We start from the raw sequence: 20456 nt of genomic DNA, 5'->3' as shown, positions 1-20456 counted from the left end.
TTCCCACGAACCTTTTATAGCCAAGATCGTCAAAAATACATGTTGGTTATACTCATCATTTTCTCTCTCTCTATCCTTCTTTTTTTTCGTTTTATTATTCACCATGATTCGAGAATATTTGCATCGTATTTCAGATCTATGCCCTTTATGGTGTCCAAGACTATATGAGCTACATTAGCCTGTGAGGCACGTACTACAGCAGAACTATTATCAAAAAACACTGTTGCAGACTCAATGACATCCACAGCTAAAAGCGCGCTCTTGATACGGTTGGCACAGGCAATACATCCTAAGCCTTGAAGTTGCACCAAGTAGGTTGTCGTGACGGCCAAGAACTGGGACTGAGTTTGGTTCTGATTGATCCATTCAACAATCTCTGGGCTCACCAACAATACTATAGAGACTAGAGTGGTTCCGGCCATCTTCTTATCCTTCCACCCACGTGCGTAGAAGGAATATGTGAGGAGAATAATGGTGATCGCCGTCAGTATAGGCCGGAAGGGTGTCAGGACAGCAAAGCCGGCACAAGAGAATGAGAAGAAATTGAGGGCAAGTTGAATAATACAGCATGACGATGAAAGGAGTGCAGTCATGGCGGGAACAATCGGTCTAGCTGCTTTGAACCACCTGCTCAAAGTGTTCTCCATTTGCTTCATTTGCCTTGATTTAGATGATCTTTCTATAAGCTATAATTATTATTATTTTTATGCTTTAATAAAGAATTCCATTTTATACCAAAGCATACATACCTATATATATATATATATATATATGGATAGATAGATAACCTTGGCAGAAAATATTAATGTAGTATTGGTGTTTTATAACAAATTAAAGAAGGTTAATGCAACGTACCTTTTAGGGATTGGTTACCCTTTTTTTTGATTTTTTGATCTTATGAGAAAGTGATCCTCATAGAGAGGAGTTAGAGCAGTCACGAACTATTGGAAATGAAGTTGTCTTGTTAGTCTTCATTTGCCCTTTTTTTTTTGTTCTATTTTTTAATTCTCATTTTCATTTTAACAGCTAACGTGGCAGTTAATAAGAAAACAAAGTATCTTTTGCCTTTTTGGCCGTGATGAGCTCCGGCCAAAAATAAAAAAAAATACAATAAAATACAACTATCAATTGAATTCAATTGAATTCAATTCAAAAAAATATAAAAAAAACCACCCCAAAGCCGACACTATCCTCAGGCCCTATGATTAGTGTAACTAATTAAATAGCATGACCAAACATTTTGCGCGGATTACAAAACTAGGTTTCTCATTTTACGTTAAGTTTGTGTATTATATGAAGCATTTGTGTTCAAGAAGTTCTAAAATTCTGTTTCTATTCTTCTTCATCTTCTTTAGTACTGCAAGGCTTGTACAAGTCGATCAACCCAATAGTCTAAGAATAAGAATAAGAATGAAGAAATAATGAAACATATAAATAAATAGCAATTTGTACCCTAGTAACCAACTAACTTGTTAGTTTTCCTTTTATAATACAATATATATTGTGTGGTCGCCTACCTAACTGCGGAGACATGGCGGGGACTGTGTCTTTTATCGATCAAAAATAAATAAAAAAAAAAGTAAAATAGAAATTGAATAAGCTTTTGTCCAATTGCCTTTAGAGATGGTACACTAAACCCGCGGAGGTTCAACAGATTTGGGGATTCGATTATTATAGCAGCCTCTTTACTGGCTTCACCAAAAAGAAAAAGAAAAAGAAAAAAAAAATACGCTTTCCTGCCCTTCTGAATGGGCCTCACCTATTTAGCCAAAAGATGGAAACCCAGAAGACATTGTAGCCACTAATAATAGTTCACTTCAGAAAGCTTACCCTCGGTTTATTTTCATCTTCAGGGTTTGGGCTTTGTTTCTGACCTCAAATAGAAAAATAATAATATTACTTTGAATTGATCTGTATTAATTAACCAAGGGTCCATGCTTATCAATATTATCAATATGATTCAGAGTCCCTGACATTCATTAGTTTCAGAATACATGTTCGCCTTCAAATCGGGAATTTGCAACGTATGAAGACACAAATTGAAGGAACTAATGAAACTGACAGAAAGAATGAACAGGATACATAATATATAAAATAACAGAAGGAAGTAAAGTAAGATAAAGTAAAGTAAAATGAGAAACTGAATAGGGTAGAGTTCCTCATTTGATGGTTTCTAGTGTAACCATTAAACCTCCTTTTGTATAGACTTGATTTCCATGTGGAGTTTATTAGCACTATTTTTCTCCCTCTCTCTGTGTGTGTGTGAGGATGTGTGAGCAGGTGTGTCCTTGTCGATGGATTTCTATTCATCGTTCAAAAAATGATTACTACTTTGGCTTGATGGTTCTGCCGTCAAGATCATGGGTTCTCTGGTACCTCCATGGGTTCTATTTGTCGATTGGTCCCTATTTACTAAATATGTCTTTTTTTCTACAGACGTAACAGCAAAAAAGAAATATATATATATATATATATACACATAGACACAAATATTATATATAAATATATAATATAAAAAAAAGGTTACTTTATGTTCAACTGCCTTTATAGGAAAACCCAGTCAAACAACAAAAAAAACAAAAAACAAAAACAGACAAAAGATAGTCGCACACGCAGTGTAATGAATGATCGTGTAACAAAATAACATTTGAATGAAGCCCATGTCAAAAGGAAAAAGGAAATAGGAATTAGGAGAAAAAAAAAAGGAAACCATGATATTTTATATTTTTGAGTAAAGAATTAAATGATAAACTTTTATAAGCAATTAAACAATTAAACAGAGATCGATAGATATAGAAGTTACGTTTTGAAACAATAGAGACGAAGATATATACAGGAGATTAGAGAAAGAGTATAAGAAAATAATAAGGAAAAGCTATAAAACTAGTAAGATGGGTAGTAAAGAGGAATACTTTTTTTTTGGAGATGGGTGAGATGAAATAAAATGAACTAAAATGAAATATGAAAGAGGAATGGGAGGGGAAGGGAGAACTTTTTGTTGGGTACTTTTTTGATAATAATACTACTTTTGACTTTTTAGAAGAGGGAGGGAAGCGAGGCGGAAGAGAGAATGGGAGATGCCTCGGGGGAGATGAAGGCAGAAGCACCAACACTACCAGCAGCGGCAGCAGCAGCAGCGGCAGCCTGCTCAAGTTGAGCAATGGCGTTAAGAGCAGTTGCATTTCCTCCGGGTAGGCCAGCAAACAGAGATGAGCCAAATGTGGCAAGGGTGTGATTGAGAGCGGCCATATGGGAATGCTCAATATGGTATTTAAGTCCGTTTAGGTTCTTGTAACGCTTGCCACACTCGCCGATAGTGCACTGGTAAGGTTTGGAAGCAACGTTTTCATTTTCATCTGAAACCAAATTGCAGTGACCATGCTGGTTGTGGTATTTGAGCCCGTTGGGGTTCTTGTAAGCCTTGTCACAGCCAGGAACAGGGCATTTGTAAGGCTTGTCAGCATTAGCATCTGAACGAAAAAGAATGATGTTTAGTTTATTTTGTTTATTATAAAGTTTTTTAAATAATATTAATAATATTATTAATAACAATACTTACTTGTGTTGGCAGAAGCAAGAAGAGCACCAGCTTGGGCAAGGAAATCTTCATCAGTGAGAATGGGTGTAGGAAGGTCACCTGTGGCAAGTGCGAGCTTTTTTGCGGCAGACTGAGTCAAAAGGTCGAGGGCATTTGGGTGGGAGGTAGAGAATTGAGTATATGAGCGCTTCTTTCCCTGTGATTTTTTGCTGGGAAGAGAAGAATCATCATCTGCGAGACATTCAGACTGGTCGATCGAAAGATCGTCAGCTACAGAAAGAGGCGAAGAGGGAGTCGACAAGGAGCTCGAACCAGAAAGAGAAGCAGGAGATGCTGTGGCAGCGTTGGCGTTGTAAAGGTCAGACAGGTAAGAAGCAGCCTTCTTTTTTAAGATGCTGATGCTTTCAGGCTCATCGTGAGTGAGAGTAGGACTGCTGGGTTCAGAGGATGCAAATGAACATGAGGTAGGGGATGATACAGGAGACCAATAGTTGGACTCTGACTCGTCATAAAGACTGCCTTCTTCATCCTCGAAGCGGACGTGGCATTCTTCATAATGTTGAAGAAGATCATGAAGGTCGTTGAGGACCAAACCACAGCAGGCAAAGTCGCGGCAGAAAGAAGCTTCAAGCTCCCTAGACTCGAATGCATTCTTAACATCGTTCTGAGGCTTGCAGACCTGGAAGTCGTAAGCACTAAAGAAAATACAAGAAAAAAAAAGATTTATAAGCAACTTGTCGATATGGTATATGTATATCTTTTGCTGACAAAAGAAGATGCTTGCTCGATTGATTGAGCACAAGATACTTACTCAAAGTTAATATCTTGCTTGGGCACAGTAATTGTGCTCATGCGGCGGATGCAGGTGTATTCAATGGGGGCAGGCATAATGATTAGAGTAGGGGAAGATGTATGGGATCAAGGGTATGAATCAAGATGCAGGACGCTTTAAGGGTAAGGAAGAAGAAAAGAAAAGTAAATGGATTTTATATTACCTGGACTGTTACACTGTTACACAAGTCTGTACTCTGGATGCCAATACAATTAAAGTCGCGACCTTTACTCCGGTACACCAGAACACTTGTGTTGCCTAGCAACAAATGCTGGCATCATTTGATCCTCAACCCTAACCTTGTTCATCATATTGGGATGCGGTGCCTTTTTTTTTCTTCTCAACATCATCAAGGTAAGAAGCCTAAGTATTCAATCAAGCAAGAAGTCCGGAAAAAGGGTTTGCCTCACATTGTCCAACGTCGTACCACCACTTATATATGTGTTAAACAGCGCCAGTATACGAGTGGGTAGACCTTTGGACGGGTATTTAATTTGACACAGCCTCTGGGATCACTGATCGGTCCGTAAGCGACAATAGGCTACTGGTGAGGTTAGGATTCTGTGTCCCCTGATTTTATCCGCGACCTTTTGTCTGCCATTGGCCATGTCTGCAACGATCTAACCTGGTCCCGTCAATGGCCGAAATAGAAATGAATGTCCAAAGGCTGATTTTATTTTTTATTATTTTATTATATTTTTTATTACTTTGTGATAGGGTTGTTTTATGAATAGTAGCCTTATTCTGTGCTGTCAATAAGTTTTGCATAATCTTCATAAGAAGCAAATGTTGGTAACCGTGGCTTCTTGCTCTTCTTCTTCTTCTTATTTGACTGATCCTCGTCTATATCCTCTTCATCGTCATCCTGTGCCTTTCGCTTCTCACCGACTTCTTCTTGCTCGTCTTCATCCATACTGGACGCGTTCATCAATTCAAAGTCATCTATATCTTCTTCGTCTTCGTCTAGCTCCGACCCGAGCTCTTCGTCTTCAGCCTCAGCATCCATCAAATCAGCATCGTCGTCATCACTATCCATTAACAATGCCTGCAGTTCTTCATCATCTTCCTCATCATCATCGCCCAAGTCAGGATCATCATTATCATCATCGTCATCGAGACCTCCGGGTATAGAGGACATCATTGCTCTCCAGACTTCATCTTCCTCATCGTCTCCTTCAGCCGGCTTTGTCTTTGGCTTGTCTGTGGACGTTGCTGCCTTTTGTGTAAAGTACTTGTGGAAGAAGACCTAGGGACACAAAATCAGACATATTTACTAAATTAGCACAGCACATTTTTACTCCGCCGCATGACAACGTTACCTCGTCAACCGGTACTTGCTCTACTTGCTTGCGCCAGAATGCTTCAGAGTTTAGTGGTACGCTATCAAGGCCAACACCACCTCCGCGCGTGAAAAGAACACCGCCATCTCGCCTGCTTCCAAGAGGTTGCATGATAGAGCTACCCTTGGTAGTGATTTGTTTCTTGGCATTGCGGTACACAAATCTGTCCAAGAAATGCATCAAGGTGTGGTGGTGCAAATCTGGCTGGTCTTGAATAGGCTCACCCTTGAAGAGGCTCTCTGCATATCTGGCTACAGATGGATGGTAGTGTTCCTGGAAAGGCACCTATTTTATTTATAAAGTACAATAAAGTAAAGTAAAGTAAAGTAAAAAAGAAAAAGAGTAGATTCATTAGCCTTTTGGTGCAACGCAACATCTTGTCCCCAAATAACTTACAAGCTCCCACAAGCAACTTTTCTCGGCATTGCTGAAACGAGGATCTCTTTTTCTGCCGTCGTATTGTGCGCTCATGTCTAATGTGGTTTCCTTTGTCTCTGTCTTTGTTTCAGATTTCTTCTCTTCATTTTCACCTTCTTCCTCATCCTCATCTGGCATATCCACAAAGTGTTCTTCTTCATCATCATCTTCAGGTGAAGTCAACATAGAGTGCAGACCAGGTTGTGCAGACATGAGCTATTTAGAAAATAAATAAGTAAACAAACAAAGACACAGATACACAGATACACAAATACACAAAGCAAATAAACAAACCAACAAACAAAGCTATTTGTTGAGTCAAGTACATTGATACTATCATTGTTTAACGTATATTACCTGACTGAGAATGTAAAACAGACCGCAAATAAAAGGAGGTTGGTGATGACCAGCGATTTGAACCATACGCTTAACGAATGCCTTTACACGTCTGTTGTCAGAGTCAGCACGAATGGCCTTGAACAACAAGTTGAGGTACATGGCTTGCTTTGAGCTAGTAATAAGTCTGGGATCGAGCATAGATTCGTAAAGTGTGCGGTAGAAACGGTCGGTAGCGGTGTGCTTGGCGAGGGAGATGGAAAAAATGAGGGAGAGTGCTTGGATAGCAGTGTTAAAAGTACCAGAGTGAGTGATCTTGAATAGGACCTCCATATGCTTCTCAAACCTTAAAAAAAAGAGATGTCAATAAACATATCTTTTGTGCAACTACAGCTACAACTATTCATTACTCACACTTCTTCAGTGATATTAGAGAAATGGAATGCGCGGTTAACACCGGTCAGAATAGCAGCGATTGTCTTTGATTGCTGATCTTCCAGCTCAAACTCAGGTTGCTTATTCTTCTTGTTCTTTTTCTTTTCATCCTCTTCTTTCTGGATTTCTTCTGCAGTCTTTTTATTGGCCTTTTCAGCCTTCTCTTCTTCTTCGGTGATCTTTAAAAGGCGACGGAAGAAAATGAAATAAAGGTCGATAAGCTTGTTGGCTACAGTAGTATCTTTGCCGGTCAAGATGGTCTGGTTGAGGGTGATGATAGAGTAGTATTGTGCACGCTCAGAAACGTTGGGACGCAGCAAAAGTTGTTCGATTTCTCTAACAACATACATTTTCATGCCTGGATGTGCGACCATCAGATCAGTCAACATCTGTGCAGTCTTGGCAGCAACCTTGTTTTCAGCATCACCAAGTTTGTTGACCAAAAGTTTCAACAAATTCTGTTCCTGTTCAGGCTTTCCAGACAAGAGGTCCTGAATACACTTGATCATGCTGTAACGGACATGCATAAGTGTATCATGAGCGAGCAGCTGTTTTTTGTTTTTTTTTGTGTATGTAGATTGCATGTGAGTTTCTCATCCCTAATCCAGTTGTACACAACCTACCTCAATCTGTTGGACAAACTCAAAGTAAGTCTTTTTCAAATGATCTTCAAAGGCCCACAACAATAGGTGCTCGTCTTGAACATTCTCTGCACCGAGGGGGCGATCATTAAAGTAGATAAGCTTGCGGTCTGGAAGTACTGAACCAACAAACAAATCCTTAAGACTCTGGACTGCCATAACAGCCTCCTTCCTTCCCTTTTTCTTTGTCATAGCCATCATTGCATCAAGAGTCTTAACACCATGCAAAGGAGACTCTTGGATCAACAATGTAAGAGCTGAAACTTTATCGTTAAGAGTACCGGAAGTCAAGATGTTGGACATGAAGTTGCGATCAGATGAAGAAAGGACGCTGTGTTTTTCACCACGTTCGTTTTCCTGCAATAACAGCTCGCGTGCATAGCTGTACTTTTCTGCCATCTCGGTGTTAGTGAGACGATCGGCTTTTGCGTTGACTGGAGGAAGAGTCAACTGATGCCACAAAGGAGTAGGTTCAATAAGCTATATAGGTATATAAGATAATGCACACACATTTAGTCATTATATAACGTATTCTTTCTTTGATTCACTGTATATAATTTACCAACTTGGCGTTTTTGTTGAACTTGGGCTTCTCTTCCTCTTCTTCCTCTTCTTCCCCTTCATCCTCTTCTTCCTCGGAATCCTCTTCAGCTTCAACTTCATCATCTTCGAGATCTTCATTTAAGTCGGCGGTCAATCCAATGTTGGTTATGAAACTCTTCAATTCATGCTGGAGAGTGTTCTAAAAAAATCAAGCCAATTGATTCAAATAATACCAAAAGAAACAAGAAATACATAAATATTAACGTTTTTTTTTCGGATCCCCATACCGTCCCAATATTAATATTTTCATATACACCTGCATATGTGTGCATATATGCTTATTTTTATATAGCTCACCAGAACTTTACTGTCCATCCGCTCTTCAACTTCCTTGTCCTCAAGAATCTCTTCGGCGTCCACATCAACATCCTCCAGGAATTTCAAATCACCTTTGGTACCACCGAGAGCCAAAATTTGTTCATGCAAAACCTTTTTCTCGGCTTCACTTGCTGCAGTTCTGACAGGCTTAGCTTCTGCATTCTCTTCTGGTTTTCCAGATTCGTTTGATTTCTGAGGTGGTGCGCTCTTAAAACCTCTGTCAGGCTTGTTGTTGTTGTCAAACTTTCCGCCGCGACGATCGTTTTGTCCATTATTTCTATCATTGGGTCCACGGCGATCGCTTGGACCATTTCGTCTATCGTTTTTTCCACTGTTTCTGTCATTAGGTCCACGGCGATCGTTAGGTCCTCCACGGCGATCGTTGGGTCCTCCACGGCGATCGTTGGGTCCTCCACGGCGATCATTTTGTCCACCACGGCGATCGTTCTGTCCACCACGACGATCATTCTGGCTATCGCGTCTGGCAAATTGGGGTTTTTCGCCGGCAGAAGGATTGCCCTTCTTATACTTGTCTTTCTGGTCTGGTGGTGCCATGGTTGTCAAATTGTATCTGCACACTGGAAAAAAATTCAGTGTCCCTCTTTTTCGTCCTCAAAGAGCAGGATGTATGACTGCGTATCCTTTTTGATGGAAACCAGCCACCTCGAATCCTATTCTAAACGCCGATGGTTTGTTGTACAGCAAAATCTGTTTTCATATCCATTCTTAGAGAGAATTACCCTTAAATCATGGGAGCAATATGCCATGTATATGTGTAACTTGTGTATGTCTAAGTGCAAGAGTCATACGAGAGTACATATATCATTGTGCTATAGAAGAACGGACTTTCTTTTGTGTTTATTTGGTTTTGAAGGAAAATTTGGGCCAGTGGTGCCTTTTTTTTTAAAAAAAAAAGATTATATGTTTTGCATTGTACTTAGAAATGCCACCAAGTAAAGAAGTGTTGGTTTTTTTTTGAGTATATGTGTATTTTGGCTCTGCCCCTTTTTTTTCCGGATATAAATCCTTGATGCCTTATTAAATTTCATTTGCCCTGAGCGTGGTTAGTAACTGGGCTTAGTATGTATTTCACAAAGGTCTGACAAATCAGTATTTGGGGATTTTTTTTCTGTGATTTATACTTAAAGAGGAACAGGAATATATATTCCAAATGAGTAACTCGTAGGCAATGCTATAAATACATACCTTGTATATTTGTATTCAACAAGAGTACATAAACCAGCTATAAAAGAAACGTACCTGACTTTGTGCTATGATTATAAACGATAAGAATCAAGCTTTAAAATATGCTCAAGTAATTTCGGTAATAAACCGTAAGGAATGACAAAAGTATATTTGAATAAACAGCAGACAAGAACCAAGAAAAAAAAACATAAACATAAATTCCCAAAGAGCTCTAGCATGTGTGTATCGATCAAGCTTAGCTCAAAAGCTTACTGGCTTACTATCAGTTCCTTTTAATTCTCCTATTAATATTCATTTATGTATGTTATGTGTTCAATCTGCTCTAATCCCCAACTCATGGCGACTCTGCTCTCCCTTTGAAGGCATTCCTGGAGGAAGTCTTCCTTCCAAGTTTTTACAAAACATCCTATATTACTGTACTACTCGACTGTATAACACAGACATGACGCTTCCAAAGCATCTCAATACCCTTGTTCCTGTCACAAGTTGATCTGTGTAGTAGTCTAGCAGAATCTTTAATGGCACGCGTACTTTTTATTGTGTTCCCTTGTCAAGAATCTTAAGCACCTAATCTATTCGTTGCTTACAAGATGTGGGTCATTCACCATTGGTGCTGGGAGGTATCCCGGTAGGGGTTAGATTTTTCTGTTTGCTGGCAGCTGTTTGTCCAATCGAATAGTTATATAACAGTGTAACCCTAAACATTGAATGAGTCGAACTTGTCTTTATTAAGAAGGTCGCTATCCAAAATGAGAAAAGGTACTTTTAGCTGGATGTCAGACCTTTGAAGGCAATAACACAGTAACCGACTATTCATAGGGGACCATAGCAAGAGAGGTAAGATAAGATCAAAAGACTAGATATAGATAGATGTGTCTGCTAAAGCAGCCAATTAAACATTTGCTCTATCGGCTTTGTTTTTCTTAGAAATAATCAAGCTGTATACTAATTAACACTTGCTTACATGTGTCTATAGCTAATAGTTTATAGCATTTCAGATCCCATTTCCATTCAATCCCAGGTCAAAGAGAGCTTTACCACATGATTTTATAAGATCAAGCATTTAAGAAGTGGGGTGAATCAGTGAAGACCAGTTCCGATTATACCGACCTTGGGGTCGGTTGGGTCTTTAGTAAAGAATGCTTCAGGTGATTATTTTTCACATTATATAATACAGTTGCAGTAAAAGGAATATTGCCGATGTTATAGTCATTTGTAGAACCCACATAACAGCCGAGTACACTTGGTTAGCAAGCCGAAGTGCTCCTTTAAATTAATAACACTCCAATAAAAAGCTTTATAAAACTAAAAATCCAGAGCCCGTAATTGTATTGTATTGTTTTTATTTTTTATTTATATTTATATTTTTTATTTATTGAAAACAGGCCAAAGAAATAGTAGTTGTAATAATAGTAAAACTGACAGAAAATATCCAAAATGCAGTTCTTATATATATACATATAAATTCATCTGTATACACAGTCAGCAAGATCTAGTACTTTTACTGCAGTGCACCTTATTTTTCTCTTTCATTCTTAACAAATGACTTCTAAAATTTTGTACACATAAATACATTTTATTAAAGCTTAAATGGATACAATTAAGACAGCTTATGTGCTTCCGTTATCTTGGGGTAAAAGGCTGTAAGAGCTTTTGTTAAAGCTTTTGAAAGTTACAGGGCTTAATCAGTTACAATTGGGATAAATATGAAAATGAAGGATTGAATCTGCTTGGCGGATATTTAACAAATTGACAATGGACATGCCCTCATCGGCCTTCACCTCTATATTACTCAACTAAAAAGATGAAAAAATAAAGCTTACGAGTCATCATGCTAAACATTTTTCCGCAAGGGCACCTTGAACATCTTTTAAAACTGCGAGATGTAGACATATAATTTAGACATATATCTTATATTTTAGCTTACTTTTTTTTTTTAATCGAATTGTATTATACCAATAAGCTCATACCGTGCGCTATAACAAATAACATATTCGAACTAAAATAAGCATAGGCCTTTACCAAATGCGAGTACTAAATTCACAAGAAGCTTATTTGCGATTGTACTCTCAGTAGTTTCATAATACACTACCTCTAAATAATAAACAATATATCCAAATTCATAAAATAATTCATTTGATTGAATGTGTACATTATACTTTTTAGTGCTGAAATAACAATGTATATATATAAAGTTTTATTTATTTTTACAATTGTGTATCATCGGCTAAATAGAGTATCAGATCTGTAGCAAAAACAGTGTAGCAACAAACAAGCTGAGCTGAAAAAAATGTTAAAGAGATTGAAAGAGAAGATAATTAAGACAGAAAAGAAAGAGGTTAACAAGTGGCCGATCGCTCGGGTTATTTCTTCATATAACCAGCTTAAAAGAAGTTCCTCTCAAATCAGAATCATTTCATCAACCATTATTAAAATAAAAAAGAATGTCCTTTATGTTTTTCAGAAATAGCAAAGTAAAATATAAGCCAAAAAAAAAGTCTATCGTGGAGTTAAAATCAACATAATCCTTAAAGCCGATACCGCGGTGTCCTTGTCATAAAAAAGCTAATAGTTCATCAGTGTCATTTCACTTTCTGGAAATTTTAGTGCAACTAACACATTGTCAATTCGGACTATGTACAAACGTTTCTTGTGTTCAGCTTTGTTTTGTAGTCAGCCATTGAACTCTAAGTATCCATGTATTAATGGCCAGTGCCAAGAATGTCACTTGTAGTAGAAACACACGTTGTATTCGCTGTAAAAATAAAAGCAAAGGTGTGCAGATATATTCTTAAGCAAATTTATAGTTCGTATAATATTATGAATATTCTATTACTCTGCGACAGCCTTGTAGAGAGGATGAGATAAACAATAACTTTATTGAATAAATGGTAGACTAATTCTATTTGCGCATTTCTTCTTGGAGCATTTCTAGATGAACAATGGTTAGTTTAAAGTAATAGTCGGTAATTTTAAACATACCAAGCCAGATATCTTGTTCTGGTGAATGATCAATTGTATTCCTTGAACTCGATGGAGTAGTATCTCCTTCTGTATCTCCCTGGTTTTGTTCTGATATTGAGCTTCTAGTTTAAATGGAAGAAGTGAATATGCCAAGAGCGCAAAAAAAAGGTTTCTTAAGATATATAATATATAATATAATATATATATATAATTATAAACATACGGAGAGTGCGAGGAACGTGGTGAATGCTCTTCAATATGTGTATCAAATGGATTCGTATCACCCGTCACAGATGCTGGTGTTCCAGGAGAGGAAGACACAGGAGATCCTTCAGGTATCGTCTTTACCCTCAATAAACTAACATCATCATAATCAACCACAATTGAAGGCACTATAAAGCGATAATAATAAGCGAAAGTACACGCACACGCCCTAAATTCACACAATTAATTAACTTTTACTCACGATCGTGTTTTTGACGACTGGCATCCTTTTTAGCTTGAAGATGGGCCAAGAATTTCTTTCTCAGTACAATGGTTTCAATTAATCCTTTGACGCGGTCAATATTGATTAGAGTCTGGATTCCTTCTTCTTTCCTTCGGTTTGCCAAAAGTTCATCGAGCCTACACATATAATTGATATAGTACAATCTTATGTATAATTTTACACAATAAACTTACAAAAGAGCGTGTTCTGGAACGATAAGTTTTCTATGAGCAAGCATGAGGAGCATTTGGTTAAAAGAAACGCCCTTTGGAGATTCTACCATTGCCGCTTCCTATTATAGGTAGATTGGTTAATATAGTACAACTATGTGTACACTATTTACTGACCCAGTAGAGCATATCCAAGTCATGTTTTCGCCCGTGAACCACTGGCTTGTCAATGATATCAAGTTTTCTGTTTAAAGCGTCAATATCGACATTTAATCTATAGGGATCGTCTCTAGCATTTACGACAGGACCGTCTATGGAGCACTGTTTGACCAAAGTCTTGTATGAAAGCTCTCTGTCATATATTCTAACATTGAACATGCCATCCAATTTCTACATGGCAAACGGTTACATGAAACGTGTTATTATCCCATGAGATACAATCACTTACTCTCCAAAACGACATATAATCTTTCGATGTAATATATCCAGTGCGTTCTACATCAAATTCAGCCCATATTTTCTTGAACGTGAAAGAAAAAAAAGTTAAGGTAATATATCGATTGATAGGTTAGTCTGAGTATGGCCTGGTACACACACGCACACATGTATATATAAAGGATATTTTCTAATCTCGTCTCTGTTGACCAGAGAGAAATTTGCTGCGATCTGATATACGTAGGAGAAGTTGTCGGATACTACAGCTACAAAGATAGCCTGGAAGATATACATTGAAATGACATTGAATGTAAGAAATAATGCCAAAGCCCAGCCGGTTGACCCGCAATCCGAGTCCAAGTAATTGACCGCCTCCACACAATTAGGACTTTCAACAGCAAAGTTGTGCATCACTGCATTCCATCCTTCTCTAAAAAAACAATAAAGTAGAAATACTAATATCAGAACAATCATATTACAGAAACATATATCGCATATATTGCATATATATATGAATATTAATGTGTTTATATTTACCCAGTCGAGTATCGCACAAGGGATGTCATTGTGTTAGCATAGGATCTAAAGTTAATGTGTTCTGTGCTGGCCTGATTTCCGTACTTGGTTAATCCAAAGATTTCCATGAACATAATTGCATAGGTTGTCATGACAACAAACCACACCGCAAAAACGTTAAGAATTTGATAAGCAGATGCACTAATTGAGTTGTCAGTAAATTTATCGATAAATATAATGTCATCTACAAGAGCCTTTATGAAATTATAAATATTATGATACTTACGCCATGGTAGTAAACAGCTGGTTCAAACTGTCACTTCTTTGCACAAGTTTGAAACAAAGCGCGGTCATAAACAACTTTTGTGATTCCACATTGATCTGATGACTGCTTGAGCCCAAGGTAGCAATAACTGCAATTGCACTACCAATAACTACCAGCAGATCATAGACGTTCCAGAGATTGCGTCTATAAGAGCTCCACCCAAGCCCCAATAGTTTAATAGCAATTTCAAGCCAATAAGTAAAAATAAATGTCAGATAGACATATCCTATTAAACAGATCAATATGCGTCAGTAAAACCCCCTAATTTTGCAGTTTAGTTTAGTTTTATTATACCTTTTGCTATAGTTAATCCAGGAACGTTCTCATCATGGTCGGAATCGGTGCACAAAAAAAGAATATTCATACAGATAACAATTGTCATAAACTTATAGAAGCGGCCACGCTTCTCTACTACCAATTCAAAGCATCTTCTACGAATTCGACCTGATGGTACAGTCTTTGGTCGTTTAGCTGGCCTCATTTGACTCAGCAGTTTCTTCAGATCCAACCATCGTCGTTGGTCCGCAGTTAAGTAAAGTGTGCCGTTTCTCTTTGCAAAGTTTTCCAAAACAACGCCAAGGAATAGCGATATGACAAAAACTGATCCTGCCAAGTTGTACACCATAAAGAATATACCCCACAATTGACTGTTGTCTTGCTGTGGATTCTGGTCTTTACTTGTCACCGCCATACTAGAAGAGAGCACATCAATCCAACCTTCACCGCTAGAGATTTCAAAAAGAATCAAAAGTGATTTCCAGAAAGAGTCAAAGCTATAGACGTAAGGATTATCCCAGACTCGTGGCTGGTATATCTGTGTTTCTGCTGCCATAGGTTCTGCTGTCCCAAGCATTGCTTCGTACATACAACTGTTCTTATCAGTAATAGTGTCACCATCGTCATTGCAAATGAACATGAGACCCTGGAAAATATTCTGACCATAAAGCGCAAAAGGTACAATAAGGGAAAGACCAAGAAAGGCTGCATCTAAAATGTGCGGAAGACCGGTAACCAAGATTGAAGTAAAAGTTTCTTTGGCAGGTTCGAGTAGATTAATCAATCGTAGAGCACGAAGAGCTTTAAATGCTCGAAACACACGCTCCAAACCAGTAGAGGCAGCAAAGTTTCCAAAGTTGGACATGTAGAGTGTAATCAGGACAAACAGATCGAGAACGTTCCATCCATTCAACAAGTATGCATTTGGTGTCATAAAGAATCCATCGGCAACGACCTTAATAACAAACTCGGCAGAGAAAATTATTGTAAATGCCCAATCGACATACTTGAGGATAAGAATCTTGGGTTCCTCATTCCGGTTTTCCGCAGCGTAAACTGGCGAGTTGTAGATTGTTAATACAACATTGGTAATTACACATGATACGATGAAAAATGAGAACAAAAGGCTGTGCCAGTATGAAGGTGTTCTTCCAAATGTACGTTCACCACGACTTGGAGGAACAAGCGCTTGACATGCTCGTCTAATAAAATTGCTTTGAGAGAAAATATACAATGCTTTGTCGTAGGTTGGATGTGCCGTAATGAATTCTTGTTGGTTCGCTTTTCTTTCTTCTAGGTTGTGACTAACAGCTTCAGCAACTCTAGACGCAGCTGTCTCCTTGGATGTACTATCGAATAAATAGCGCATAGATTGAGGATCGTTCGAGTTTCCTTGCTTGTTGTGATCGTAAAATGTAGAAAACTGCTCAAAATTAAAAGCATCGATGTTTAAGCTCTTGCGTGGGTTATTGACCAAAAGGTGGGGTGCTGCATTTTTCTTGGATACCAGAAGGTCGCCAAGAAAATTTTTTGTCTTTGACAAAAAATCCTTTTCCACCGATCGATCCATCTGAGTTACCCTTTTGTTGATCTTCCAAAAATTAAGCAGAACAAATGTAAGCTTTCCCAAATCTTCATTGTTTCTTTTTCTTTTTGGATTTAGTGATTATGTATAGAGTCAAACCTTTTTATCTTTCGCAAATGAAGTCTCTGCTGCCTCATTCATGAATTCGCGCACTGCATTCTTCTGAACAGGTAAAAGTAAGGTTGTAGGCATATTCTTGATCTCTAATTCTTTGGGTTTGGCCTTCATGTAGCGGTAAATATTCCAACGACTGACAATTGGATCGTCAGTGACAAATGCATTCTCAGTCTTTTCGACATAATATTGGATCTGTCGCTTCTTCTTTTCTTCTTCTGCAGTCTCAAAATTCTCCATAAGAACGGCAATGAACATATTTACAAGTACAACTACACATAATAAAGCGTTAAAAGCCACGGACATCTACAGCCATCTACAAACTTACAATTTGAGAATGCAAACCAGAATACAAGGAAAAGGGCATAGATTGCACTATTTTTTGATTTTGATCCAGCTTCCATGGCTGTGTAAAGAACCGTTGTCCAATCTTCGCCAGAAAATAACTATATCAAGTAAGAGAGCTATCAACTCGTCCGTTTCTCAGGAAAACACTCCTCTCTCTCTCTCTTTCTTTCTTTCTTACCTGATAAAGTGCAACGAACGAATTATAGATGGAGAAAAATCGCATTTCTTCTCCAGTATCGTTAAGATCGCCTTCAAATAGCTGAAATGCCTATATATCCCAGATATTTAAAAGATAGAGTAGAATGTTTAGTATTTTATTTCCGGATGTACATTTTGCATGTTAATCTTACCACAATAGCACACAGAAATGTAGCCAGGACGATAAAGAATACTAAGTTAATAAGACCATATACACTACCAAGTACACGAGACTATAGAAGGATATTAACAATAAAGAACACAGTATAAACGGATAACTTATAGCACCTTACCATCAACACCCTCAAACGCGGAACAGCAACAACAACACGATAAATTCGTAACACCTGAAAGCCTGTTAACCATGCATAGGCAACCCTGTTGTTATGAATAGGTGGGATCCAGATAATACAAGTAATTATGGCTACAAAAAAATCCACTCTGTTCATTTTTTCATGAAAGAATTTTTTCAGTTGACGTCTTTGACTCGCCAGACGCAGTAAAATCTCTACCAAAAAGGCGAGTGTGAAACCCAATTCAGCATAATCTGCAATACAAAGCATTAATTTTTCATTGGACCAATTTTAAGTTTTGTAAAATAAAACCCGGGGTTACCTAGTGCAGCCAGCTGCTCGGATGTCATGCTGTTGTTTTTGGCTCCCATTACAACCAAATCAACAACAACGAGTATAATCCAAAAAGGTCGTGTGACGGTAACAATGCCACTAAGCGCTGACTTCTTGACCTTTGCTAAACCATTCATATTTTCTCCAAATGACCACCCTTCATCTGCATCTGCTAACACAGGCGTTGCCCTTTAAAGAAAAAGAAAACAACCAGCCAACCGAACAGCCAAACAAACAAACCCCCAAAAAAAGTAAGCTTAAAAACGGGGTTGCATACAGATCTTATTTGTTTATTTATTTACTTACTTTGAAGTGGTGAACGCCGAGTGCTGAGAATCTTCGCGCACCTTGGCGAACATCTCATTGATAACAGCAACGAAAAGGTTAATAAGCCAGAAATTCATTACGATAACAAGGACAATGAAGTAGAGACACGCAAAGTAGTATTCGGCATCCATCATATCGTACATTCGGTCTGTCCATGATTGGTCTATAGATGTCACGTCAGTAGAGTCCAACAAAAAAAAACAGATTACATACCGCCTGCGATGATCATGACAATAAGCATGGAAGCAAATATATTATCAAAGCTAATGGTGTTTCCAAAAGGATTTTCTGTTTCCTATTAAAATATATATATAAATTTTGTCTTTAGTAAATTGTGTATAAAATATATTTTGATGGTGTCCTTTTACCTTACAAACTAAGCCGTTTGGACATATGAACCCCTTTGACCATGGTCCTTCATTTCCATTTTTTAGTAAGAATGGCTTTTCTTCTTCTTCAACATAGTATCCTCCACAATACTGCTGAAGTATTTGAACATCCTCGGAATCCTCGGGATCTATTATAAGACCGTCAATTTGTTGTTGTTGTTGTTGTTTTATAACTTTGTGTTCTATTTGTTAAATATTAAATTTCCATACTTGTCCACACACAACGACGAAGGTAAGATCCTTTGAAAGACTGGACACCAACAATACTAAAACAACAACAACGGCAAACAACAGCAAAACAAGGGGTTATGTTTTTGTTACATTCGATTATATGACGAAAGTTAATCGTTCTTGTGTTCCTTAAACTCTCATAAACACGACTTACGCAAAGATAATGAAGAAAAATAAGACGAAAAATAAGACATTTCTTAATAGTGGCGCTGCCTTTTTCAAACTTTGGAGGATAACCTTGTTTCCGTTTGTGATATTGAGAAGGCGTAAAAGGATAAGCGTAGAAAGCATTTTGAAAACCATAATACGTCTCGTTTCTCCAATTATCTCTTGGCCTGTCAACAGGAGAATAAGATCAATCCAATAGGCAATTACAGATAGAAAATCAATGCGATTCCAGCTGTGCCGAAGAAACGCTAGTGGTGGAACTATATCACCCTCTTTCTTGATAGGATTACTGATAAGACCATAGACAATTACGCGCACGATAATAGCCACTCTGTGGATTACATGAGTATCGTTTGACAAACAGACTGAAAGGGGGTAGAAAGGGGGGACGTGGGGACAGGACTTACGTGTAACAGCAGAATATACCAAGTAGAACGAATTGATTCCACTGCACTCCCCATTGTGAAGGCGGCTTAGGATTAGGATCAGTTCCCCACCCAACTGCAAGTAGTACCGATCCATGAAGTGCAATCAGCATCATAATCAAGGTTTCTGTCCATCTAATGAGGTCAATTAACATCCTAAAGCCTATGGAGTCTTATGACCTAATTTTTGTGGGCTTGTTATACTTACTTCCAACACAGTACATTGGCCAATGCTACTCTTAACCGATTTGTGGGAGAAAATATCCCACAGCTCTGGTCTACCAAATATATGTGTGATCCATTTTGCATTTGCAAAGTTTGCGCAAAACTATCACGATCAAGCTCCCCGGCTTGTCGTTGACTCGACTCTATGTCTACAGGTTGCCTATAAGGTGTAGCTGGTGTGAGAGGAATGGCTTCTTCCACAACTGGTATTTCTTCTTCAAGTCTAGCGGCTTGTCTCATAGTGTCGTAAGTAGATTTTGGTATATTTAATGGTTTTGGTAGTGGGCCTCGGTTTTGAACATTAACCACACGCCTTGACATACGGCGAATTACCGTACCCACTTTGATAAGAGACTGGCGCTTGCTGACCAAAGAGTTGTGCTGAGACTGTTGTCGCTGCATATCTTGAGTGGGAGCGACAGGAGTCGAATCGTAGGGTCGGATAGAAGGAGGAGAAGGATCTCTGCCGGACCCTGAGGCATTGGCAGTTAGTTTGGCTGTATCCGAATAGTCCACATCATCTGTGGCATCGTAGGTGCGTATATATGACTGCTCAGACATAAGTGCAGTGGTGCTCAGGGACTCTGCTAGTGAAGGACGTCTGTAACGATTGCGTTTTGCTCTCCGTGGTTTGGTAGGTTGTTCTGGTTCTTGCCGTTCTTCTGTAGTAGCAGGTGGTACCTGACCATCCTCAAATGCAGCTTTGAAGTCGCTCTGATCGACAGGCTTACTTCGAGTAAAGGTTCGTCTGAGATGAGTCTCTGGGGCGATATCCTTGGCTGGGAAAGATAAAAAGGTTGGGGCATTCTCAGGAACATGATTTAGAATGTCAGGTTGAGGAAGGTCCTGATCATTGGGTTCTAGATCTCGGTATGGATTGTTCGACGATCGTGTTGATCCATACGCTGAAAATATTCCTTCTTGACGATGGCCGGGAACAGACATGAGGCTCAAGTACTCCTTCCTTGGTACGGAGAGTGA

At 38.5% G+C, this 20456-nt stretch overlaps 4 protein-coding genes across 4 annotated transcripts; 1 reads left to right on the top strand and 3 right to left on the bottom strand.

The window, feature by feature from the left end:
- Nucleotides 1–98: 98 nt before the first annotated feature.
- Nucleotides 99–647, bottom strand: PHYBLDRAFT_147124 (hypothetical protein; the record flags this gene model as incomplete). The annotated part of the gene is made up of 1 exon (XM_018431800.1): nucleotides 99–647. The coding sequence occupies one exon, from the start codon at nucleotides 645–647 to the stop codon at nucleotides 99–101; it is 549 nt and encodes a 182-aa protein (XP_018290190.1).
- Nucleotides 648–2729: 2082 nt separating this feature from the next.
- PHYBLDRAFT_181978 (C2H2-type zinc finger transcription factor) lies at nucleotides 2730–4479 on the bottom strand. The gene is made up of 3 exons (XM_018438546.1): nucleotides 4350–4479; nucleotides 3560–4233; nucleotides 2730–3470 (listed from the first exon to the last, which is right to left on the bottom strand). The coding sequence occupies exons 1-3, from the start codon at nucleotides 4424–4426 to the stop codon at nucleotides 3037–3039; spliced, it is 1185 nt and encodes a 394-aa protein (XP_018290189.1). The 5' UTR covers nucleotides 4427–4479; the 3' UTR covers nucleotides 2730–3036.
- PHYBLDRAFT_147122 (hypothetical protein) lies at nucleotides 4475–5020 on the top strand (the record flags this gene model as incomplete). The annotated part of the gene is made up of 4 exons (XM_018431799.1): nucleotides 4475–4492; nucleotides 4559–4724; nucleotides 4823–4839; nucleotides 4928–5020. 4 exons carry the CDS (start codon nucleotides 4475–4477, stop codon nucleotides 5018–5020), a joined length of 294 nt encoding a protein of 97 aa, XP_018290188.1.
- Nucleotides 5021–12568: 7548 nt separating this feature from the next.
- Nucleotides 12569–20420, bottom strand: PHYBLDRAFT_147120 (hypothetical protein; the record flags this gene model as incomplete). Its single annotated transcript, XM_018431798.1, has 24 exons — nucleotides 12569–12597; nucleotides 12649–12752; nucleotides 12854–13022; nucleotides 13097–13254; nucleotides 13312–13409; nucleotides 13465–13677; nucleotides 13736–13807; nucleotides 13933–14152; nucleotides 14260–14439; nucleotides 14525–14789; nucleotides 14858–16430; nucleotides 16524–16810; nucleotides 16867–16984; nucleotides 17065–17154; nucleotides 17237–17317; nucleotides 17378–17631; nucleotides 17700–17899; nucleotides 18017–18200; nucleotides 18251–18332; nucleotides 18406–18608; nucleotides 18637–18692; nucleotides 18812–19156; nucleotides 19233–19385; nucleotides 19459–20420. 24 exons carry the CDS (start codon nucleotides 20418–20420, stop codon nucleotides 12569–12571), a joined length of 6096 nt encoding a protein of 2031 aa, XP_018290187.1.
- Nucleotides 20421–20456: the final 36 nt, after the last annotated feature.

Source organism: Phycomyces blakesleeanus, assembly GCF_001638985.1.
Source record: "Phycomyces blakesleeanus NRRL 1555(-) unplaced genomic scaffold PHYBLscaffold_14, whole genome shotgun sequence".
NCBI lineage: Eukaryota > Fungi > Mucoromycota > Mucoromycetes > Mucorales > Phycomycetaceae > Phycomyces > Phycomyces blakesleeanus.
This window is presented reverse-complemented; position numbering and strand designations above follow the sequence as displayed.